Source organism: Canis lupus, chromosome 20 (genome assembly GCF_003254725.2).
Source record: "Canis lupus dingo isolate Sandy chromosome 20, ASM325472v2, whole genome shotgun sequence".
In the NCBI taxonomy this organism is placed as follows: Eukaryota; Metazoa; Chordata; class Mammalia; order Carnivora; family Canidae; genus Canis; species Canis lupus.
This window is the reverse complement of record NC_064262.1, coordinates 873,386-897,824: the sequence shown is the minus strand read 5'-3', so window position 1 is coordinate 897,824 and position 24,439 is coordinate 873,386. Positions and strand designations below refer to the sequence as shown.

The 24,439-nt window shown below is 52.0% G+C and overlaps 1 protein-coding gene across 2 annotated transcripts in view; it reads left to right on the top strand.

The window, feature by feature from the left end:
* The window catches only part of UROC1 (urocanate hydratase 1), a 40,978-nt gene that overhangs the window by 13,240 nt on the left and 3,299 nt on the right, over positions 1 to 24,439 (top strand). For both annotated transcript variants that reach the window (XM_025447852.3, XM_025447856.3), the window contains exons 7-18: positions 2,603 to 2,669; positions 2,758 to 2,901; positions 4,813 to 4,901; positions 6,166 to 6,228; positions 6,519 to 6,698; positions 6,963 to 7,060; positions 8,352 to 8,424; positions 9,477 to 9,598; positions 10,902 to 10,972; positions 14,088 to 14,186; positions 15,896 to 15,995; positions 18,865 to 18,946. In XM_025447852.3, coding sequence (XP_025303637.2) covers positions 2,603 to 2,669; positions 2,758 to 2,901; positions 4,813 to 4,901; positions 6,166 to 6,228; positions 6,519 to 6,698; positions 6,963 to 7,060; positions 8,352 to 8,424; positions 9,477 to 9,598; positions 10,902 to 10,972; positions 14,088 to 14,186; positions 15,896 to 15,995; positions 18,865 to 18,946 — 1,188 coding nt within the window. The remainder of the gene's footprint in view (positions 1 to 2,602; positions 2,670 to 2,757; positions 2,902 to 4,812; positions 4,902 to 6,165; positions 6,229 to 6,518; positions 6,699 to 6,962; positions 7,061 to 8,351; positions 8,425 to 9,476; positions 9,599 to 10,901; positions 10,973 to 14,087; positions 14,187 to 15,895; positions 15,996 to 18,864; positions 18,947 to 24,439) is intronic.

Sequence of the window (24,439 nt, the reverse complement as noted above, 5' to 3'; positions counted from 1 at the left end):
GCCACCAGGGGCCCCCTTCCTTAGTTTCTAAAAGACAGAATTGGCAGGAGCTTCTAGGCATTTCCTGAGTTTAGTAGTCAGTTCTGCCTTCAGGGGGCCACAGGATCTCGCCAGTGACCCCGTGGGATCAGGTCGTACTGGGAGCCAATTAGCCAGCCCTCAGGCTAACAGTTGCTAGTATACTCGTCATAACAGTCACTGCCACATGTTCTGAAATTTATAGATACCTTCACATTTGCTATTCCGCACAAGCCTCTGAACCAGGCACCTTCTAAGCCCATTTTGTGGAGAGAGAAACTGAGGCTCGGAAACCCAATTATTTTTCTGGCTGGTCATAAGTAGTTAGTGTTACTATTATTTACTTTGAAGCCCGACGACCTCCTCTGTTCCAGTGGGAGCAGCGAAGGGGTCAGAGGGGCAGGATGTACGTCCTGGATCCGCTGCCTCCTGAGGGTGACGCTGGGCAAGTTGGTGTGCTTCTGTTTTGTGGGTTCAGGATGGAAGTTCAAAGAGACTAGAACTGCGGAGTCAGACCTCATCTGGCACACTTGAGGGCTGACCAGGTGCTGTGGGCAATTGGCTATGTGTGGGTGCAAGTCGCCACCGAAGTGGGAACAGGTTTGCTGTGTACGGAATCTGAGACCCTCTAACTACAGCAAAGCCTTTCCACTGTCAGGCCGACAGATGCAAAGCTGTATCAGGGAGGATGTGGGAAAAGAGGCACAGACTGTGGGTGGGTCAGGTCCGTACAGCAAGGCGGGGGGGCCAGGAGGCCTCCGTCTAGGTACTGGGGTTGACATTCCAAGTGCGGTAAACGTGATCCCACAATTTTACCTCCCAGAGTTACTTTGGGAGCTGTGTGCAGTGGATGACTGTAGCACAAATGACCAAATCAGAGGATTTAAAATCAGTTCCCAGCTCTGCCGCGAACCCCTGTATGGCCTTGGAACTTGGATCCTATCTGTAAAGAGGAGATTTGACAGCTCCTGCCTCAGAGAGTGGCATGAGGATTCAGGAAACACAAGAGGGGACACCCTTTTCCATGTGGCACAAAGGGAGCCCTGGAGCGCACTGCTGGAGGCTCCCACTAGTGAGCACCACTGGGGTGGAGGTTAGCGGGCCCAGGCAGCTTGGGGGTGGTTATGATGGTTTCACCCGTCTCCCTGGGTGGATATTTATTATAGTAGCATGATTTTTTATGTTGTTGAATAGTCGTGCAGCCTTCCGAGGTAAGGATAATGCCTCCCCCTTTTTTGGAAGAAGATGAAGAATTTCCACGTGATCTGGCACCTTTTCCAAATCATGGGATGGACTGGGCATTCTGACACAAATCTGCAAGAATCAGGATCCACCGTTGATCCAGGAGAGAGGAGGGCCTGGGGGGACTTGCTGGGAGACAGGAATCTGAGAGAAGAGAGATGGGGAGTCATCAGGGAAGAGTAAGACTCAGGCAACAGAAAAATGACCCTTCCCCCATCACATTGCCAAAAAATTAAAGTGTTTGATAATTATCAAGTGAGTGGATGTTCATGCATTGCTGGTGACAGTCACTTTGGAATTTGAGAGTATCTATTACTATTTTCAATGTTTGCATCAGATGACCCAGCACCATCCCTTCCTCGTTTCTTCCCTGGGCCTGGGGAGACGGATAGGGGGCAGCTCTCTGTGGAGTTGTTCATGTCGTGCCATTGGAGGGGAACATTCTGTGGCTTCTGACGTGTACTGTGGAGCATGACTAGGAATGAGCAGGATCTGCATGTGCTTTGTGGAAAGGACCCGCACAGCCAGTGTGCCCCGCCGCCCATCACGATGAGGCTGCTGATGTAAATTACACTAATACGGGCGATAACAGTAACCTCGCGTGCAAACTGTGCTCTCAATGCTGGGCACCAAAGTCGGCCTCAGTGTGGCACAGCGCACAACCTGACGTGTGCGGCTCACTGGATTCTGATACATGTGTGTGCTGTGCCAGCCACTCTCTGAAGACACCACCGCTGTGACCTCTAGCTCTGGGCCCACCTTCCAGCAGGTGGACCGCCCAGTGGAAGGCCACTGAATGTCGTGCAAATGAAATCCCACAGAACGTACTCTTTCACATCTGGCTTCCTCACTGAGTCACTTGACACACTGGAAGACTTTGTCTTTTTCTTTGCCATGTAGCATTTCTTCATATTCATACATTGCACTTCGTTTCTGTGTCCTCCAAGATGGGCATTCTGGCTGTTTCAGGGTTTGGCCCCTGCAAATAAAGTTGTGGTGACTGATGGTGTGCATGTCTTTATGTGGCCATAGGCATGGAAAGTGGAAGTGCTGGGTCACGCTCATCCTTTCTCGATATGGCCAAATAGTCCCCAAAGTTGATTGTACCAATTACATTACAGCTTTGATAAAACAAAACCTGTTTATAAAAGATCCAGGAGGCCAGAGGGGACCAGATTTGGGAGGGGGGTGGCTGTGGCTTTATCTAGGCTTACTTTTTTTTTTTTTTAAGGAAAATGTATTAATGCATTTTGGGGTAATTAAAAAGGAATTTTAAAGCATGTATAGTGGAAGCTGTGCCTGGTGCTGGGCTCACCCCTGGGCTTGCCTTCTCTGTGGTCAGGTACGGCCAGATGACAGCAGGCAGCTACTGCTACATTGGTCCCCAGGGAATCGTCCATGGCACAGTGGTGAGAAACAGGGCCATGCCTGGCTGCTGGGGGCGTGGGAGGCTGGTGTGCAGGAGTGGAAGGAAACACCTGCTTCTTCTCCTGGCAGCTCACCTTGTTGAATGCCGGCAGACGGTACCTGGGTGTCAAGGATCTCACTGGGAAGGTCTTCGTCACCTCTGGGCTGGGCGGAATGAGTGGTGCTCAGGCCAAAGCCGCGGTCATCGTGGGGTGCATCGGTGTGATAGCAGAGGTGAGCCAGCAGGCCCTCCACCCCTGCCCACATGCCTCCGCCCTCAATCTAGAGCCACTCCCACTCATGGCATCTCGTCCCTCGCCATCCCAAAGCCTCCCAGATGGATTCCCAATGTGGTGCATGTGCGCTGTCTTCAAAGTGGCCATCACCTTCCATGGTCAATATCTGCATATGCTCTCCATGAACCTGACCTTCTTCTTCTTTTGTTTTTTAAATATTCTATTTATTTATTCATGAGAGACACACACAGAGAGAGAGAGAGGAAGAGACACGGGTAGAGGGAGAAGCAGGGTCCCTGAGGGAAGACTGATGCAGGACTCAATCCTGGGTCTCCAGGATCACACCCTGAGCCAAAGGCAGACGCTCAACCACTGAGCCACCCAGGTGTCCCTGAACCTGACCTTCTGTGGGCACTGCTTCCCTTTATCCCACCGAGTCCATGGAGTACAGCTGGGGGATAATAAATATGGATAAATGAACATGGACTTCCCCAACTCAGACGGGTCACTGTCAGATGGGGGAAGCAGACAGCAGTAGAAGTGTGTGCAGGAGGCTTTTGCTCAATGGTTCTCATGGCTTTCTTTGGGAATGCCAAGGAAAGGAAGGCAGGCAGGAAGAGGAGGCGAGGAGCTTTCAGACAAGCCTGGGTTGGGATGGAGGGTACCTTCTCATGGGAGGTGTATCACCTGCTTTCAGGGGGACAGGGGATGGCCCAAGTGTCCTTGCATAGGTGTCTCTTAAAGTAATTTGTATTTAAAATAATCAATATGCCATAGTGGCACATTTTGGTGGGTCTGCCCTTGGCCCCTACATGGAAAATAAGTTATAGCAACTAATGTGAGCTTTCACGGAGCACATCCTCTGGAACCTGCAGGAAAACAGCCCGTTTTCAGAAAGCCTTGACTTCCCCTTGCCCCATCCTCAACCCTCATCCTTATCTACTTTCCCCTGTATCTTCAAAAAGTGTTTGCCACAAAGAGAACCCTCAGCAACTATTTGTAATAAAATTCCCAAATAGTAAATAAGCAATCGAGAGAGAGAAAGAGAGAGAGAGAGAGAGGAGAGAGAGGAGTCTTGGTGATACACACTTTGTGATTTACACTTAGGTGATACTAAGCCTATTTCACACATTCTTGTACTGCTTAGGAGCCCACTTGGAGGGATGCCTGGGTGGCTCAGTGGTTGAGCGTCTGCCTTCAGCCCAGGGCTGGATCCCAGGGTCCTGGGATTGAGTCCCACGTCGGGCTCCCTGCAGGAAGCATGTGTCTCCCTCTGCCTGTGTCTCTGCCTCTCTGTGTGTCTCTCATGAATAAATCAATAAAATCTTTAAAAAAAGGAGTCCCCTTGGCTGCATGTAATGGAAACTCAAACTACAGCAGCTTCCACAAATCGGGTTTTATTTTTCTCACACAGCCAACAAGCAGTGCTGGCATTGGTTCAGCAGCTCAGTGATGTCAGGGCCAGCATCTGTAGATTGTCTTGGGTTTCCCTCACGGAAACAAAATGGTGTCCCAGCCATCCCATCTCCATTTAAGGCAGGAACAAGGGAGAAGGGAAGTGCCACCTATGACTGACTCTCTTTCAGCAGGAAAATAACAACATAAGAAACCCCTTCTGTTACCCCATTGGTCAGTATTGGATAAAATGGAAGTTGTTGTCCAAAAGGGAGGCTGGAGACAGTGGAAAGAGTAGCTGTGGTTTGCTTGGACTGGGGCTGCACACAATGTCACCCCCAAAATTCGCGTTCTGTGGGTAAGGATGACAGGAGGGGGAACAGATACTGGAAAGCAGCTCACAGCGTCTGCTCTGACACTGCGTTATGAAAGTGGGTGACTACATGGGAGATGGCTTCTTCCTAGTGGAGGCTGACCCACCCGGTAAGGGCGGCCCCGTGTCTCATGGTCCCAGGTGGATAAAGCCGCCCTCATGAAACGCCACGAGCAAGGATGGCTGATGGAAGTAACGGACAGCTTGGACCACTGCATTGAGAGACTCAGGTATGGCGCAGGTAAAGTGGGGAGACCACAAACAGGGGCCTGGAGGCTGGGCTGACTTATGTGGGCCTGTGAACCGCCTGACACTTGGCCATAGGTGGTATCTCCCTGAGTGACCCCGCAAGGGACGTGCAGTACCAACATCGCAGGACCCAAAGTGGGGCTTGAACCACAACCCCAAGATCAAGAGTTTCAGGCTCTACTGACCGAACCAGCCAGGCGCCCCTTCTAATTCTGTTAGGGTTTCTCGCTGGTGTGCAGGAAGCCCCGGAGTTCCCACACCTGGTTCCCTGGTGTGCAGGAGGCCCCGGAGTCCCCACACTTGCTGCTAAATGGTTTTCTGGCTATTCAGCCACAGTTTTGCAAAGATGGTGCCCTGTATTTCTCACTGTTGTGGCCTCAGCCCAGAGCCTGGTACATAGTAGGTGCTCACCTAATCTGTCGGTGAGGGGGAGGTGAACCTTTGAAAGATGGAATTGTTCCTCAGGGAGGCTCTGGGCTGGGGATAAGCTGATGTTCCTCCCCATTCACGCTCTGGTTGTCGCGGTGCGGGGGGTGGAGACTGGCAACATTTTCCTCTGGTTTGATGTCTTCCAGAGGTATTTTAGTGGGAATGGGGGCAGGACTGCTCTGGGGGCTGCTGATCCAATGCTGCTTTGTTTGTTTGTTTGTTTGTTTGTTTGTTTTAGAGAGGGGAGGGTGCAGGCATGTGCAGACACACACACACACACACACACACACACACACACGACAGGGGACAGGGTCAGGAGGCGCAGAGGGAGACCAAATCCTAGGCAGACTCCGCGCTGAGCACAGAGCCCACACCAGGGCTCAATCTCATGACCCTGAGATCACGACCCAAGCCAAAATCAAGAGTCGGGCCCCTTAACCGACTGAACCCCCAGGTGCCCTGTAACCATCTTTGGCGATGTCTACAACTTTAGGGTCACCTTGCAGGAGTTCCAGAAGGATCCCAATCAGAGCACTAACAGCAACAGCACAGACTCTGTGCATCCCCCTGAGAAGGCTTGTCACTATTGTCATCTCGGTTTTCTCCTCTGGGGCATTCTGCTCTGCTGTTCTCCTTACAGTTCTGGGTCCTCAAAGGACATGCCTCAGGGGTCCCTAAACATCAGGCCCAATGCTGACCCACAGAGCTTTCGGTGACCTCCAGGGTCTCCTGCATTCTTGCCAGCTTGGTGTTGGTGGGGGTGGATAGCTGTGGGCAGGTGCGACGGGCCATCTGCTCTGCTCTGTGCCCTTCTAGAGAAGCAAGAAAAAGGAAGGAGGTGCTCAGCCTTGGTTACCATGGCAATGTGGTGGATCTTTGGTAAGTGTGGGATGGGAGTTGGCAGCCTTGGGGACATTGGGTGAACCTCCCCCTCCAGACAAGTTACCCGTGGTGGCCATGTGCTCCCTGGACACAAAGCTGCCAATGTGCTGTGCGTAATGCTCCACTCCCGGATCCTGGCCTGAGCTCACAGCAGCCTTCCTGCAGATGTTCTCTTGAGAGAGGAGGGCAATCCCCTGCTGGCTGGTCCATGAACTCAGGCCCTACAGGTCCCTACCCCTTCTCCAGGCCAGTGCCGCCCTGCATCAGTCACCCCTCATCTTTCCCAGGGAGCGCCTAGTCCATGAATTGGCCACCACGGGGGAGCTCTTGGTGGACCTTGGATCAGACCAGACATCCTGCCACAACCCATTCAATGGTGGTTACTACCCTGTGCAGCTGGGCTTCACAGAGGCCCAGAGCCTCATGGCCTCCGACCCTGCTGCATTCAAACACCTAGTCCAGGAAAGGTGATGAGGTCCCAGGGCTACTCTGGGTGTGAGGAGGTGGGGTGGGCACACAGCGGGCAGGAGCTTTAGGGACTGGGCGGCTCTGACCTCTGCCGGGTTCTCCAGGCCCAACTGTGTAGCCTTACTCTCCCCTGTCTGATGGGATGGAAAGCTGGCTGAGCTCCATGGGGTGTGGTTGGGGGGTGACAGTGGTGAGCACAGGGGGCCTGCTCTCAGAACCTCACGGGTGGGCAGCGCTGATCACTGACTGCCGGCCTCTTGCAGCCTGAGGAGGCAAGTCTCAGCCATCAACAGACTGGCCAAGGAGAACTTCTTCTTTTGGGACTACGGCAATGCCTTCCTCTTGGAAGCCCAAAGAGCAGGTGAGACACGACAAAGGTGTGGTAACAGGGTGCCGGCCTCCCCAGGCTGGGATGGGCCAAAACCCTGGCACTGGGCATGCTCCCTTCTTGCCAGCAAGAGTGCCCTGGCAGGTGCCAGGGGAACATGGGAGCCAGAGCATGCAGGATCCACTGTGCCCCTGCCCAGGCCCACTGAAAGCTGGTCCTGCCAGGTCCTTGGCCTCTGGGCCTCAGCTGTGCCGTTTGCCATCAGAACATCAGGTGCCACAAAGAGAGTTGGTATGATGCCTGAATAGAAGCTTCAGCTGGAAAGAAAAATATAGTTTAACTTTTCTGTGAAGGAAACTTTTCTTTTTTTAAATCTAAATTCCACTAATTAACATATAGGGTATTATTAGTTTCAGAGGTAGAGGTCAGTGATTCATCAGTCTTCTGTAAAGCCAGGGTTCATTACATCGAGTGCCCTCCTTAATGTCTGAAGGAAACTTTTCTGTGAAACAGGTAGCTCATGCTAGAGGGTAAAGTTCAAAACGTACAAAACACACAGTGGGAAGTCGCCCTCCCAGCCCCGACCCTGGCACCAGGTCCCCCCTGGAGTTGGAAGGTTCTGGTGTGCCAGTTGGAGCACAGGTGGGCCAGGCATCTGGGGGTAATGTGGATATGGATACGTCCCCACAGGGCCCCACACCAAGGGCAGTGCTCACTGACTCCCTTCTCTCTTTTTAATTGGAGTTGATTTGCCAACATATAGCATGTCATCCAGTGCTCATCCCTTCTTTTATGTGAAAACAAACAGCCCTAGTGAGGCTTCCCTATCAAAACAGAGCACTTCCATAGTCTTTCCCTGGCCTCTGTTGAAACTGCCGTCTCGCTGAGTGAAGTAAGCCAGTCGGAGAAGGACAAACATTATATGTTCTCATTCATTTGGGGAATATAAATAATAGTGAAAGGGAAAATAAGGGAAGGGAGAAGAAATGTGTGGGAAATATCAGAAAGGGAGACAGAACGTAAAGACTGCTAACTCTGGGAAACGAACTAGGGGTGGTAGAAGGGGAGGAGGGCGGGGGGTGGGAGTGAATGGGTGACGGGCACTGGGTATTATTCTGTATGTTAGTAAATTGAACACCAATAAAAAAAAAAAAATGAAAGTGAAAAAAAAAAAAAAAAAAAAAAAAAAAAAAAAAAAAAAAAAAAAAAAAAAAAAAAAAAAAGAAACTGCCGTCTCAAGAGGGGCATGAGTCCCCGCCTCGGGTGGGGTTGCCAGCCCTCAGACCCTCAGGCTGATTCTGTGCTGCGGGTGCTCTGACCACAGGAGCTGACGTGGAGAAGAAAGGCACCAACAAGACAGGATTCCGCTACCCCTCCTACGTGCAGCACATCATGGGGTAAGTGACGTGGTGCTGGGCACTCGAGCTGGGGGAGTCCTCGATAGGGAGCCACGGGAGGGAACCAGGGAGACCAGGCTGGGGTGGAGGCCTCAGGGTCAAGCCAAGAAGTTTGGGCTGAAGCAACACAGGGTGAGGGGATGGGAGGCCTCACAATGCTCCTGGAAGTTTGCCAGCCCATCTGTGTACCTGATGGGACCAGGGAGAGAGGCAGGGGGCATGGGGAGGAGCAAGTCAGCTGTGTCCTTGGTTCACCTCAGGTGAGGAGGTGGAGGCTCAGGGGGCTACCGGGCAAGGGGTCCCTCCCCCCGCACCGGGGGCTGGTGAAGGCAGGACCTGAGGCCACCCAGGAGCATCATTTCACCCAAGGCAAACCTGGCCAAGTCCCCACATTGTCTGTTTCTCCCAACTACTTTGTTTTAGTTCACAGACTTTCAGGTTGTCTGTGTGACAGCACTAAAAGAGAAAGTGTGCCTGTGTCCCTGCCCCCTGTTCCCACGGAAAGAGGGGGTGTAGATCTAAAAGGGAGGACGAGGACCAGAGGGAAGGGGAAACACTGAGGGGAGGGAGGGGGCTGTGGGGGAGGGGAGGAGGGGGAGGAGAGGAGAAGGAAGGGAGAGGGTGCTGGGGGGAGGAGAGGAGGAGGAAGGGGAGGGTGCTGGGGAGGGAGAGGAGGAGGAGAGGGAGGGGCTGTGGGGGAGAGGAGAAGGAAAGAGGCAGAGGTGGAGAGGGGAAGGTGGGGGCTTGTGAGGGAGAGGAGGAGGAGGGAGGGGCTTCCGGGGGGGGGGGGGTGTGAGAACTGGGTGGTGGCCTCTGCACCTGCTGTCCAGGTGGCGGCTCAGGGGCCACAGCCGGGACTCTGGATCCGACACTCTGTTCACTGTTGGTGCCCACAGGCCAGGTGCCCCCGCGCCCCCGCGCCCCCCGCAGCATACGACCTACAGGTTCTGGAGCATCTGTAGGCCTCCCCCCTCAGTTCGGGGTGACCCAGGCCCAGCCAGTGGGTGCGGCAGGCTAGGAGACCCGAGGCATGCGTCACTTTGTCCTTGCAGGGACATATTCTCCCTGGGATTTGGGCCTTTCCGCTGGGTCTGCACATCAGGGGACCCCCAGGACCTGGCAGTGACAGACCAGCTGGCCGCGTCTGTGCTGGAGGGGGTGGTCGCCGATGGAGGTGAGGCCGCGGGACAGAGGGGGGCCGGTCTCAGGGCCTGGGTCAGAGCTCCTGCAGTGGCTGGGGCTTCTCCGTTGAGGCAGCTGGGCTCTGCTTCCCACAGGAGACCTGCACCCCGTGGTTCACCTCCCGCCCTTCCTGGGGGACATGACCTGCCAGTTATCTCTGCCTTTGTCATGGAGCCGAGGCAGCAAGAACCGCTGTCCTAGCTCCGACTCCCACTTCTCCGAAGCTTTTCCGGGTCCCGGGCACTTTGTCTCCACATCGCTGTGCAGGTCCTTCGGCCTTGGCTGCTGGTTTTCAGTCCCCACGGGCCGTTCCCCATCTGCCCACATCCAGGCTAGGTGGCCTGGAGGGTCCTGTTCCCCGGATTGAGGGCTGGAAATCCAGGGGAAGGGGAGCCGGTACCTGTGTGGGAGGAGCCAGGCAGGGTGCACCTGCTGGTAGCCGCGGGGCATATGCTCTCAGGGCTGCGGATTTCCAGCGAGGCTCCGAGGAGCAGCAGCAGAGTTTCCCCCAGGCAGGTAATCCCAAGAGCATAGACCCTCGTAAAAGATCGGAAAGTAATGACGCAGTGATGACTTATGAACATCGCCTTCATTTTTAATTTAAAAATTTAAAAAGTGTGAGTTTGTTTAACTGAAATTTTAATGATGTGTGTGTCAATGACTATGTCACACACTTCCTGAAGATTCAGGGCTGCTCTGGTGAGCTGGGGGGAGCAGCTCCAGAGCAACACAGCTACCACCTGACTCTGCGCGCCCTCCACACTTCAGCCAACTGGCCTGTCTTACTGGGATAGGCCAAGCTTCTTTCTGCCTCAGGGCTTTTGCTCTGAACACTGTTCCCGCAGATCTTTGTGTAGCTACTTCCTTCTTAGCATTTAGGATGTAGCTTGATCATTACCTCTGCAGGGAGGCCTTTGGTCCCCCTGACCTACCACCCTAGTGACTCCTTCACTACACTTTGAATTCCTTCATGGCCCATTGAAGTCTCTGTTCCAGTGCCCAGCACAGCAGCTGACATACAGTGAGGACTTAATAGATGTTTGAGGGATGGAGGTATCAGGCAGGGGGTTGCACACATCCGTGCATTAATTCGTGTGATGGTTTGCATCACTGGTTCTGGAAGTCAGACGGCCTGGGGTAGTGCTGGGGCTGGGGGCTTCCTGGCCCTGTGTCTGGGCTCCATGAGGATTGCAGAACAGGTGTCTGTGCTGAGCGGCTGCCAGAGGGAGGGCCTGGTTCTGAGCCCCACTGGATAGCAGCTCCCGATGCCTGGACACCCCCCTTTCTCCCTGCAGTGAACCCAGGCGTGAAGCTGCAGTATGCAGACAACATCCGCTGGATCCGGGAAGCCGCCAAGCACCGGCTGGTGAGGACTTGGCCTGGTGGGAAGCAGGGGCGGACCCTCAGCTGCCCTCTCTGAGGTGGGGTGCCGCTTGCCGTGCCCAGGCTGGTAGATGGGAGCCCCGAGATGGTGCCAGTGCACCTGTGAGACAGCTCCGGTGGCAGCCTCCTTGGCCTCCCAGGAAGCGGCAGCAGCATCTCACCCAGCAGGCCGCCAGACGAAGAAGCCCAGAGCCTTTCTAAAGGTGGCCTGGGGCCCTAGGGCACTGACCAGGGTCAGTTAGGGAGTCGCTCACCCAGTTACCCCACAAATAGCTCTCTCAAGTCAGGGCTCCTGGCTTCTTGGCTGTGTGACCTGGGGCAAGTGGCTCAGCCTCTCTGAGCCTCCCGTCTCATCTGTGCAGTGGAGATACTGGAGATGGTGGACACCTGAGCTGTGGGGGCGCGCATGCTTGGAACAGGCCCTCTGGGACAGTCTGTGCACGGGGCATCGCTGGGGTCAGGGTCGAGTAGAGGGCACGCTGCTGCCTCATGTCTGGGGGTGCACTCACAAGCACATAAACACGAATTGAGGCAGTGCCGGCTGGGGACTGCTTTCTACAGACCTGTCAGGAAGGTGTCACAGAGGAGCTGAGTTGTGAGTCTAGCTCCAGATGCTGGGGCATCGGGGAGGAGCGGCCACGTGACCGTCAGGGGAGGCAGAGGACCAGCCAAAGCGCAGGCCGCGAGGCGGCAGCCGGCTTGGTGCGCTGAGGACGAACGGAAAACGGGCAAATGGCTCACAGGCCAGGCCTCGATGGCCAGACACTACCACCGTGTCCCTAGGGCCAGAGAGGGACACCCTTGAGCACTGCCCCGGGTCCTGGGCTTCTGCCCCCAGCCCCACCCCACCGAACTCCTCCTTGGCCAGGGGTTTGCACCCGTGTTTCAGCCACGAAGCCCCCATGCAACAGAGGGTCTGAGACACCTGCCTTGAACTTGGGGATCTAGGCCATGGGGAGGATGGGGCTGGAGTGGAAACGTGTGGGGCCCAGCCAGAGGCAGCCTGGAGGGGAGAAGAACCCAGCCCTGAGGGAAGGGCACCCTCAGAGCAGGAAGGGACTGGCGGGAGGCGGGGAGGACGGGGTGTGGGGAGCCCTCTGGACGCCGCTCCAAGGATACCTGGGCCGTCTTTCCTGAGTTTAGCTGACGTCCTGTGGAGGTTGTATTCTCCCCACTTACCTCACACTGCCCTTTGCCTCAGGAGCGATGGTGATGGCCGAGGGCTGCCCGTTATTGACATTCTAACTGGGCGCCTTGTAGGGTGTACTCGGCTGAGCTGGCCAGCCTGTGCCAGTTCCTCCTCAAGTTTCTTTTGTCTGGATCCAAGACGTCTGCGAGTCTCTGCGGTGCTGATTTATACTGTCATCCTTCCCACAGGGCTTGTGGCCACTGGTGTGGGAGCAAGGCCAGTAGTTAGCAAGCGTGAGGGCGGAGGAAGCAGCTCAGGTGGCCACGTTGGCCGGCGCCAGGGCCCCGGCTGGGCTCGATTTTCAGGCCCATGGTCGGGGTGTGCTGGCTCCACCACTGGCTCCTGAACCTTACACCCTATTCCGGGATGAGTGGCCAGGCAGCTCAGGGAAACCCCTACATCCTCTTTGGAGAATCCAGGGTTTCTCAGCCTTGGTGCTCCTGACGTTTGGGGCCAAATCATTTCTTTTTTCAATTGTGGCAAAACGTACATTACCATAACGTTTTGCATTTTACCCATTTTTAAGGTACAGCTCAGTGGCTTTAAGTACACTTACATTGCATGCACCCGTCACCACCATCTGTCTCCAGACGTTTTCACTTCCCCAAGCTGAAACTCTGTCCCCATGAAACATGACCTCCCTCCCCGCCCCCTCCCCAGCTCCTGGCAGCCACCACTCCTCTAGGGACCTCATGCAGGGGGATCATGCAGGACTTGTCCTTCTGTGACCGGCTTCTTTCACTGAGCATGATGTCCTCAAGGTTCATCCACTCTGTAGCCTGTGTCAGAATTCCCTTCCTTTTCTTTTTTTTCAAAGATTTTATTTGTTTATTCATGAGAATACACAGAGAGAGAGAGAGAGAGAGAGAGAGAGAGAGGCAGAGACACAGGCAGAGGGAGAAGCAGGCTCCATGCAGGGAGCCCGAAGTGGGACTCCATCCGGGGTCTCCAGGATCACGCCCTGGGCTGTAGGCGGCGCTAAGCTACTGAGCCACAGGGGCTGCCCTCCCTTCCTTTGCAAGGCTGAGTAATATTCCACTGTCTGCATAGAACGTATCTCTTTTGCTTATCTGTTCATCCGTCAATGGACGCCTGGGGTGCTTCCACATTTTAGCTATTGTGAGTAATGCTGCTGTGAACCTGGGGGTGCAATACCTGTGCCAGGGCCTGGGGGCTGAATATGACCTTATCACGGGGGAATGTTGTGGGATGTTTGGCAGTACCACCCCCATGCTGGCAGCACTCAAACGTGTCTCCAGTTGTTGCCACATGTCATCCTGGTTGAGACCACTGTACCACACAAGGATTCCTGGGAGCGACCTGTCTTACCATCCTGAGGGGCTGCATCCTGGTGAGTGTGTCCACAGGTGCTCGGCTGTGCCACCTACCACCCATGTGGTCGTGTGCAGGTCACTCAGCCTCTGTGCCCCAGTTTTCTCATCCATAAAGTGGAACCCAGGATGAGGATTATTAGCACCTTCCTTACACATTCACTAATGGGTGAAGGTGCAGAGTACTTGTAGTTGTGCCAGGCACAATCCAAATTTGCATTAATTATAAAAATAATATTATTTTTATTGGAAGGACTCAAGCAGGGATATGAGGTAACATCCCTGGAGTCAGGATCTTGGAGCCTCCTCCTGGGGTTAACCCTGGAGGCGCTGCATCTCAGAGGGATGTCTGGGGGCCCAGACTGCATGTGGACATGCAGGGAGTTGGCGTGGCAGCCTAGTGGACTGGACATGAGGGCCCACCTCAGGCCCGCAGACCATAGAGCTACCATACACCTTGGGGTCCTCCAGGACCTCCCTAGAGGGGCCCATCTGGCTGCTGGTGGACCTGTTACCCAAGTCACCCATGGCATGTCCCTAGGCCATTGAGGTGCTTCTTCTCTACCTTTTCTCTGCAGGTGGTGGGGTCCCAGGCAAGGATATTGTACTCAGACCAAAAAGGCCGTGTGGCCATCGCTGTGGCCTTCAACCAAGCCATCGCTCGTGGGAAGATCAAGGTGACCAGTCCTGTGCTGCAGGCAGGAGGCCTCCTTGTAGGCTCCTTCTCATCTTTCCCTAAGGCCCCGTGCTCTGTGTTAGTGTCAGAGGAGGGGCAGGTAACTGGGGACCAGGAGTGATAAGGCCTGTTCTCAAACCCAGCCTCTGGTATGTTCCCTGCTGTGTGATCTTGGGCGAGTCAGATGCCCTCTCTGAGCCATCTTCTGTGACAAGAGAATAATATTAACCTCAAAGCCTAGGTATGAGGATCAAGCGAGTCATCAGTTCTTGAATTATCTTTTTTTAAAAATTATATTTTTATAAACCATGACAAACTTCCCTGGCTTTCTCCCACATTCCCCGCAGTCAGCCGGCCCACGTGGAGGACACAGAACTCTGGGCACACTGGTTTGGAGGGCACTCTTGCTTCTGTTCTGTAGGCCCATGCACAGAGTTCTTGCTGGTATCCCCATGTTTGGGAGTGGCAGTGTTAATGATCAGATATGAAAGGGAAATCAGGTTGAAAGAACGTGAAGCCTGTCCTGGTGGCTGGTTCTGGTGGCAGCAAGGACAGCAGCCCCCAGCCCATCTCAGGGAGCGCTTCCAGAGCACCCTGCTCCATGCGCTCCGGAGGATGGGCAGCCTGCCAGGACATCTCTCCAGGCACCCTCATATCCAGGTGTTAGGCCTGGTTGGCACAGAAAGCCATTCATTCTACCTGCTTGATTGAGCACCTCCTCCATGCCAGGTTTGTCCTGAGGTACTGGGGACCAGTGGCAGAGAGCAAAATAGACAGGATCTGGCCTCATCTACTCACTAGGGAAGGGAAACTGATGATGCAGGACAAAGGCATAAATTCAGAGGGAAATGAGATGGTGATGAACATAACAAGAAACTGAATGTGGGTGATGGGGTGGGGTGCTGGCTTAGAGATGTCAAGGAAGGGTGACATGGTGGGGGCAAGTGGTGACTTTGGATGGGTAGGGGTGAATAGGGTGGGGGTGAAGGGGTGGGAATGAGTGGTGACTTTAGATGGGGTAGGGTTGAGTGGTGACCTTAGATGAGGTGGTCAGAACAGACCTTCTGAGTTGCTGGTGAAGAACTGAGACTGAATACCTGGAAGATGCTAGAATGCCTGGGGGTTGGCAGTTCAGAGCACATGTGAAGAGCAAGCTTGGCCTGTTTGTTCAAGGAAAGGAGAAGAGAGCCTCCCATTCAAAGCAAGGGGAGTTTCCCTTCCAGCAAGGCACCTCTTCCTGCACAAGGAGCCCTGTGGACCTGTCCTTAGCCACGGCCCCACTCAGCCTTCACCAGGGCTGTCTGTCTGCCCCTTTTCTTAGAGCGCAGACGCAGGGGAAAGCCCAGCCTCTAGCATACCGCATGCGGATCAGTCCCAGCCTGTCCACTCTCCAGCTCTAGGGCATTGGGCAAGTTTCTTCTCCTCACTGGACCTCACTTTCCTGTCCATGAAATAGGCATACCTCTCTGGATAGAGTTGTCGAGACTGCCCAGGGCACCAACGCAGGCATAGGGCACGGGTGGCCTTCACAGAGAAAGGACCCACCCTGTGAGATCTGTTAGTAGGGATAGGAAGCCATCAGAAACACCTATGCTTCCTCTTGTTGAAGAAGGTCTGTTTCCAGGAAGAGGGACCCAAAGGGCTCCCGGTGTGTGCCGGGAAGCTATGGTGGACACCATTGCTGACATCTCATAACCTTCCCTGCTGCAGGCACCAGTGGTCCTGAGCCGAGACCACCATGACGTGAGTGGCACAGACAGCCCCTTTAGGGAGACCTCCAACATTTATGATGGCTCTGCCTTCTGTGCAGGTGAGGAAGACAAAAAAGTCTAACAAAATTTTGTTAATGTTGGATTTGATTTTGTTTAAAAATCAATAGATTCATTTATTCAGTCATAAGGCTCCAAAAAAAAAAAAAAATGTTCTGGCATCTGAGAGACTTGGCATTGGGTGACCAGCCCAGCACACAGGTGTTTCTGGGAACTGGGATTTCTGGTTTTAAATTGGGCTAGTGCCAGGCAAAATGGGACAGTTGGATGCCCTAGACTTGGGTGTGCACCTGATCCTGTCACTTGCTGGGCGGTCTTCAGCAAGGCATTTAAAGTCTGAGCCTCAATTTACTCATATGTAAAATGGAAATAATAGCACCTACTTCAGAGATGAAGAATGAAATCAATTAATATCCTGCAGGCAGCACTCAATGAAGATTATCTGCTATGGCTGCTGTTACTCTTCTGCTTCTAAGCCCACTACAGTTATAACCATCACAGAGGCTGCTGGATTCTAGTCCTGGCATAGCTTGCTCATTCCCAGCACTTGGGGGCTCCTTCCATCATGGATGGGATCCCAAGGAAAAGAGGGGGACCATCAGGAACCCCATTTGTATCATTTTTTCAAGGAGTTGATATATTTCATATAAGTTATCAAATTTATAGGTATAAAGTTGTATACCTTTATCTTTTTAATGTCTATGGGGTCAGTTGTGATGTCTCCTCTGTCATTCCTGATATTGGTCATTTGTGTCTTCTTTCCTCTTGATGAGTCTGGCTAGAAATTTATCAACTGTATTGATCTTCCCCCAGAAAGAAGTTTCTAGTCTCATTCATTTTTTTCTATTGCTATTCTGATTCCAAATTCATTGATTTCTGCTCTAATCTTCCTTCTACTGGCTTTGGGTTTAACTTGCTCTTCTTTCTCTGGCTTCATAAAACAGAAGCTGAGGTTACTGATTTGAAATCTTTTTTTTTTTTGACATAAGTATTTAATGCTCTGAATTTTTTAGCTGCTTTAGCTGCATCCTGCAAATTTTTATATATTTTCATTTTCTTTCAGTTCAAAATATTTGTTAATTTCCCATAAGACTTCCTCTTGGATTCATTGGTTACTTGGAGGTATCTTTTTTAATCAATTAATTTAAACTTTTTTTTTTTAGAAAAAGAGGTGTGTGTGTGTGGGGAGGGGCAGAGGGGTAGAGAGAGAAAGAGAGAGAGAGAGAGAGAATCTTAAGCAGGCTTCACTCTCATCATGGAGCTCAAAACAGGGCTCAATCTCATTAACCTGAGATCATGACCTAAGCTGAAATCAAGAGTAGGACATTTAACTGAGCCACCCAGCCACCCCTAGAAGTATCTTTTTAAATTTCTATGTTTCAGGAGATTTTTCAAATACTTTCTTACTGACTTCAGGTTTAATTCCATTATGGTCTGAGAACTTACTTTATATTTGTCTCTTCTTTTAAATTCGTTCAGGGTTGTTTTGTGCCCAGAATATGGTCTATCTTGGTGCATTTGAGAAGAACATATGTTCTGCTGTTATTTGGTGGGTTCTACAGATATCAGTTAGGTCAGGTTGGTTGATAATGCTGTTCTGGTCATCTGGATCCTTACTGATTTTCTGCTTAATTATTCTGCAAATTAGAGAGAGTGGTGAAATCTCCTGTGTTTGCTGATTTGTCTGTCTCTCCTTTCAGGAGTTACCTATCTTTGCTCCAAGTATTTTAAACCTCTGCTGTTAGGGGCGCCTGGGTGCCTCAGAAGTTAAGCATCTGCCTTTGGCTCAGGTCATGATCCCAGGGTCCTGGGATTGAGTCCTGCATTGGACTCCCCACAGGGAGCCTGCTTTCCCCTCTGCCTGTGTCTCTGCCTCTGTGTGTGTGTCTCTCTCATGAATAAATAAATAAAATCTTTAAAAACCAATCAATCAATCCCTGCAGTTAGGTGCATGCTCATTTTGGTTTCTGATATCTTCTTGGAGAACTGACATCTTTATCATTATGTAATGTTCCTCTCTGTCCCTAGTTATATTCCTTGCTCCAACTCCCTGATATTAATATAGTTTATATTCATATCTATGGCCACTTTAACAAGGTACTGCAAACTCAATGGCTTAAAACAACACAAATGTATTCTCTCACAGCTCTGAAGGTCAGAAGCCTAAAATCAGATTCAGTGAGGTAAAGCCAAGACATGGTCGGGCGTGACATCTCAGGAGGCCCGAGGGGAGAATGTTTCCTGGTCTTTATCAGGTTCTAGAGATGCATTTCTCCCATTTCGCTGCCCAGCATAAGGAGGAGAGTGGTCGTAGGATTGTCTCTGATCTTCTCTGGGAGTACCTGCTTGGGTTTTTGGAGGAAGAGCTTGCTAGGACACACACACCCCCTTTTATCTATGTCCCAGGGGCCTCAAGGTTTCAGGCAAGCTTATGCTTGTCCTTTAGCAATTTGTTAGACACACATGTAAGGTGACGACCTTGGGTTCTGTTTCCCTGTGCAAGGGCCTGTATCTCCCCAGATCGGAATTACTTAGTTGCTGTGGAGCCTCAGTTCTCTGATTGGGTCAAGGACAGTCATTAATTTGTAGTTTGTCCTCCACCCTTATTGGTTTTGCTTTGTTTTAAAGGTCAAAGTGCCTCTCTTTGGCTCTCTGTATCCATGAGCTAAAATCGGTACCACCACCCCTTTAATTCTTCCATGCTTTCTGCTTCAGGAGCACTTTGGCATTCAGTGCCAGAGTGTAACTATACGGAAGGACTCAGGTACTTGTCACTCCTCTGGCTTTGCTTAGCTCTGCAAACATAAGCTATTGCTGTTTCGAGAGTCTGTCCTTTGTTCCCTATCTCACCTTCAGGCCCCCAGCCCGCCTCATTCAGGGAGTGATGGGTGGTGGCCTCTGTTTCCACAGACATGGCTGTGCAGAACTTCGTGGGAGATGCCTTTCGAGGTGCCACCTGGGTCGCTCTTCATAATGGCGGGGGTGTCGGCTGGTAAGGTTTTTGGAGAACTGGGTGCTGTGGGTGTGGGCTGGTGTAGAGGTCTTGGGAATTCCCTCGTGATCCTGGGCCCTGCCTCCCCTGAGCTCCTTCTGCTAATGGCTTTGCTGTGATGTTCCTCGTGTGAACTGGAAATCACAGGACATGGCCCAGCCACTCTACCTTTCAGGGCCTCACCTGTCACGTGGGACACAAAGGCTGTAAGAACCGTACCTATGCTTATCATCTCAGTTTTCCCTTTGCTTTCACAGATGTTTTCCCAGGAATTCTCAGTGCCATCTTGGGCCAGGGCAGCTGGGCTGGGAGGCGGGAGACCTGGATTCTGGGCTCTCCTGGGGCCCTGGCTTACGGGTCTGCCCTGGCAGGCCTGTTTCTAGTCTGTGCCATGAAGAAATTGGGGTTTGTGGGAGGCTGATAGTTGCCATTCCAATGTGAAGGCAACTATCTGCTATAATTCTGCACCCCTAATTCTAACACGTGGGGGCCTTCCCACACCACCAGGCAATTCTCTGACACAGTCAACTCTATTCTTATACTATCTGCTCAGAGATGGCACCAGATGCCACAGGGTAAGGGCCTGGTCCCACAAGGATGACACCATTTCAGGTGCCAGTTGCAAGTCTAGGTTGTCACCTGTGCATCTGACCGACTGGCTACAAATCAATAGCTTCCCTGGGATCCATTAATTTGCTCAAGCAGCTCACAGAACTCAGGAAACCACTACCCTCACTAGATTACCACTTTATTACAAAGGATAGCAAAGGGTACAAGCCAACAGCCTCATGAAGAGATACATAGGGAGAGACCCCAAACAAAGCATCCTCCGTCCTTGCAGAGTTTGGGGCCTGGCACAGTGGCACGTGGAACTGGTTCCCCAACCTAGACCTTCTCCAAACCTGTCCTTTTAGGTATTCATGGAGGCTTCATTATTTAGGCATGACTGACTAGATTATTGACCCCTGGAATCAACCTCCAGCCCCTCTCCCTCCCTGGAGGCCTGGGAGTGGGACTGAGCATGCCAATCCTGTAATGATAAGGTTGGCTCTGCTGGAAACTAGTACCCACCCCCCACTCCTCAGAGGCCCTCCGAGAGTCACCTCGTTAACATAACAAAGGATGCTTTATTTTATTTATTTATTTATTTATTTTTACGAAGGACACTTTAACCGCTCTCAATGCTGACAAAATTCCAAGTGCTTTAGGAGCTCTGTGCCAGAAATGGGACGAAGACCAAATATTTCTTATTCTAAATCACAATTATCACGTCCACAAATAATAAATGACTAATATTTATCATATACAGGCGATGTGGCAAGCATTCGCTAAAATTTTTGAATCTACTCTCTCACCTAATCTTAGAAGAAAATACATTTTACAGATGAGGAAACTGAGGCACCAGGAGGTTAATGAGCTGCAGCCGACCGACCGAGGCCTGGCCTCTCCTCAGACCTTGGGAAGCTGTCAGGTCTGGGCTCTAGCCAAGGTGGACTGCTAGCCGTGGGGGCAGCAGGGGGTGCTGTGGCTCTGGGGAGGAGGGCAGCTCCTGGCAGGCTCGGAACTGACCTCTGAGCCCGTTCTGGCGAGCGGAGCCGGCCTTGCCCTCCAGGGCCAAGTCCCCAGCACTGGAGCTTCCCAGAGCATTGTGATGGGCAGGCTTCGAGGCCGGAATTCCGAGCTGTAGCCCAGTCAGGCGGCTCTAATGAATGGAAAGTGTGACGGCAGTGCATGTTCTTTCCAATATGTGGGCTGGAGAAAACAGGACGGAGAGTGCCTGGTTGTGGGGCACCTGACATTTTGTCACTGGATTTGCTGAATTGGTGCTGGAGGTGAAGAGGATGAGGTTGGGTCACATGCCCAAGGCCACAGCTGGTGGCAGAGCCAGGATCTGAACCCAGATCTGTCATCCCCCAGGAGTCACCTGTCATTGCCCAGAGCCACAGAGGGCTGGAGGGGTGAGAGCAGAGCTGGCCTCAGAAAGCATCAGTGACATGAGGGCCTTGGGGCAGGACCCCCTGAATAAGGTGCTCCCAAGAGATGGAATGTTCCCCACCAATTCCCAAGTTGCTCCCACCCCCTGGCTCTCCCCAGGGTCTGCAGACAGGACTGCGGGAGGGCCACATGCTGGTGCCAACACCTGGATTCTGGCTGTCCCCGGGGGCTCTTTCAGAAAGTGCCTCAAATTCACCTTGGACTCCATCATGCTCACACACCCACATAATTTAATCTGTCCGATACTCCTGCAAGTCTGACTGCGAAATCAGCAGGGGAAAAAATTTCAGCCTCAACCGTTCTGGCTCCAGGAGGAAATATCTTTCAACTTGTCAGCTAATTTTTTTTCTTTGTTCTATACAAATCCATTTCTAAGTTATGAGCTCTGTCTGCTATTTCTTGGTTTGTATTTATTGAGAGAGAGCAGGAGCAGGGGAAAGAGAGACACACTCCTTGCTGAGCAGGGAGCCAGATACAGGACTTGATCCCAGGACCCTGAGATCATGACCTGAGCTGAAGGCAGTTGCTTACCAGACTGAACTACCCAGGTGCCCTTGCTCTCAGTTTTTACATCTATTGTCTCCCTGTTTTAGAGCGCTTACGTTTCCAAGACAGTCCGCATCGGGTGTGTGCTATCTTCCTCTTCCTCTATCTTCTTGGAGCCCCTCTTTCTGGTTGCTTGCTTTTTTTTTTTTTTTTAATTTTTATTTATTTATGATAGTCACAGAGAGAGAGAGAGAGAGGCAGAGACACAGGCAGAGGGAGAAGCAGGCTCCATGCACCGGGAGCCCGATGTGGGATTCGATCCTGGGTCTCCAGGATCGCGCCCTGGGCCAAAGGCAGGCGCCAAACAGCTGCGCCACCCAGGGATCCCTGCTTTTTTTTTTTTTAATTGGAGTTCAATTTGCCAACATTTAGCATAACACCCAGTGCTCATCCCACCAAGTGTCCCACTCAGTGCCCATCACCCAGTCACCCCAACCCCCCGCCCACCTCCCCTTCCACTATCCCTTGTTCATTTCCCAGAGTTAGGTGTCACTCATGTTTTGTCACCCTCACTGATATTTTCACTCATTGGTTGCTTGCTTGAAGTCTGTCCTCATGCTGTCTGTCCAGTGGTCCTTGCTGTCTGCTTGTATTTAGAGAGGGCGCCCACACACAGTGTGTGCATGCACCTTTGGGCCATGGGCTGCAGAGCAGGAGAGGTCAGTGGTCAGTCTCTGGTTTTAGGCTGGCTGGTCTGCTCAGTAAATGCAGTTCCCGCCTCCTGTCCTTGTAGAGAGGGTGTGGCCAATTCTGTGAGCTATTGGAAGGGACAGGGCTTCACTGTTGGGTGTTGAGACTTCTCAGTCCATGTTTTCATGGTCCCTCTGTTACCCTCAGATGTTCCTTGTGACCTCACAGCAAGATACAGCCTAGGGAGTCCACATCTTTGAGGAATAAATACATATATTTGGTCTGCCATCCTTATCCTGATACCAACATTTTGTCCTCACTAAGCGATGTCAGAGAGCATCTCAAACTTGCATGTGCATGGGAACCCCTTGGAGAGCTTATTAAAATGCAGAGTGTGACTGGTAGGTCTGGAGTGGGGCATAGATTTAGCGAATCTGGCTCCTGGTGATGCTGCTTCTGCTGGCCCAAGGATCACTCTAAGTATTCAGGGCTTGTGTTGCTCACTGCACTGTCTGTGCACATAAATCTCCTTGACCCTCCCCCACTCCCCAGTGCAGCAGGGGTGTGTAGTTTTGTGGCAAAATTGAGAGCATGGATTCTGAAGTCAATTTTTCTGCACAAATTTGTTGAGCTTCGTTTTTTATTGACAAAATGGTCATAATAACGCAACTGCTTTATAGGCTGGTGGTGAAGATTAAACAGTGAATGGCTAACGTATACAACGTTACATGCTTCTAGAGTTACATGCTAACTCATCTGACAGCCACAACAGTCCCCTGTAAGAAATAGATGCTATCTAGGTTTCAGAACAAGCTACTTTTGCAGGAGGACTGGGCTAAATGCATGTGCTAACCTGCCAAGAGCTACCTCTAGAGGACCCCGAGCAGTGCCTGGCAGTGGCATGCCTCCGATAAATGTTATCCTTTTTTTTTTTTTAAGATTTTATTTATTCATTCATGAAAGACAGAGAGAGAGAGAGAGAGAGAGAGAGAGGGAGAAGCAGGCTCCAGGCAGGGACCCCGATGGGGGACTCAATCCCAGGACCCCGTGATCACACCCTGCGCCAAAGGCAGACGCTCAACTGCTGAGCCACCCAGGTGCCCCCTTAAATGTTGCTTTAGAAGACATACCTTCTCCTTCCCAAGTTAAGAAAAAACATAAAAACATGCTTCTAAACTTTATTTATCATATGCTTTTGACTTTTTCTTCCTTTAGTACATTTGGCATGAATTTTTCTTTATGTGACATAGGGCTCTACTTTTCTGGTTTTCTCAAGGGGACAGCTTGTTGTCCCAACTCCATTTGTGAGCAGCCCCATGTGCTCTGCTGATGGTGATGCTGCCTTTATCGTCTGTCTTCTTGGGCTCAGTGTGCCGAGGTGCCTCCATGGGTAGGGATGGCTGAGGTCACATGGAGCTGAGCGGCTTTGCTCTCTAGCAGTCTGGGCTTCAGGCCCCCAAAACAGAAGATGAAGTTCTAATCTCCAAAAGTCCTCTCTTGTTGAAGGACACACTGAAGTCCTTGCTTGGTGACACTGGCTGGCATCTGCTTTCCTCTCTGTCATCCAACATCAGCCCCTGACAGGTGACCAATGATGACCTTGGATCCACTCGGAGGCTGGTGGATGATGTGACAGGAGCCTGCTGGTTGGCACAGGGCTGCCCAGCTGTGGGCACACACGCTGAGGGCAGGGAAGGGCTCAGCTTCCACACCTGGAGTGGGGTGTACAGCTGGCTCCTGCGGCAGAGGGCTCCCCACCTTCTTGGTGGGAACTGGCTGAAATTGTCAGTAGAGCCCAAACCGGGCAGAGAAGCCCATAGGCCTGAAGGATTAGGGCTGAGGAAGCTAGGTGCACCTTTTGGGTGGAGGAAGGAGAAAGAGCAAATTTGCTGGGAGTTGGGACTGAAAGGCCAGATGCTATGTTCTCAGGAGTTCGCATTGGGCAGTAAAGTCCTGGCAAGTGCCGACCAGTGGGGAGAGCATTTCCTAAGTATGTAACACAAGGGGCTATGAGAGGTGTAGTGATGCTAACTGAGCAGGAACGGCAGCCAGGCCCAGTGTAGGCCTTGATTGTGACACCAGGGGTGAGGATGAGGAGCCAGGAGTGCCAGGAAGGAGAGGGCACTCTCAGCTGATGGCTGGAACTGCAGGGCAAATGTGAGAAGTTGGATGGCATTAGCACGCTTAACTAAGATCACACAACACCTTTTGAAGAAATGAATGAACACGTGGTCATATCATGTCTGTGAGGTGGGGTGATCCAAATGGTACTAAGGGAAATCTGTTCGTTAGAAAACAAATACTGAAAATAAAGGAACTCAG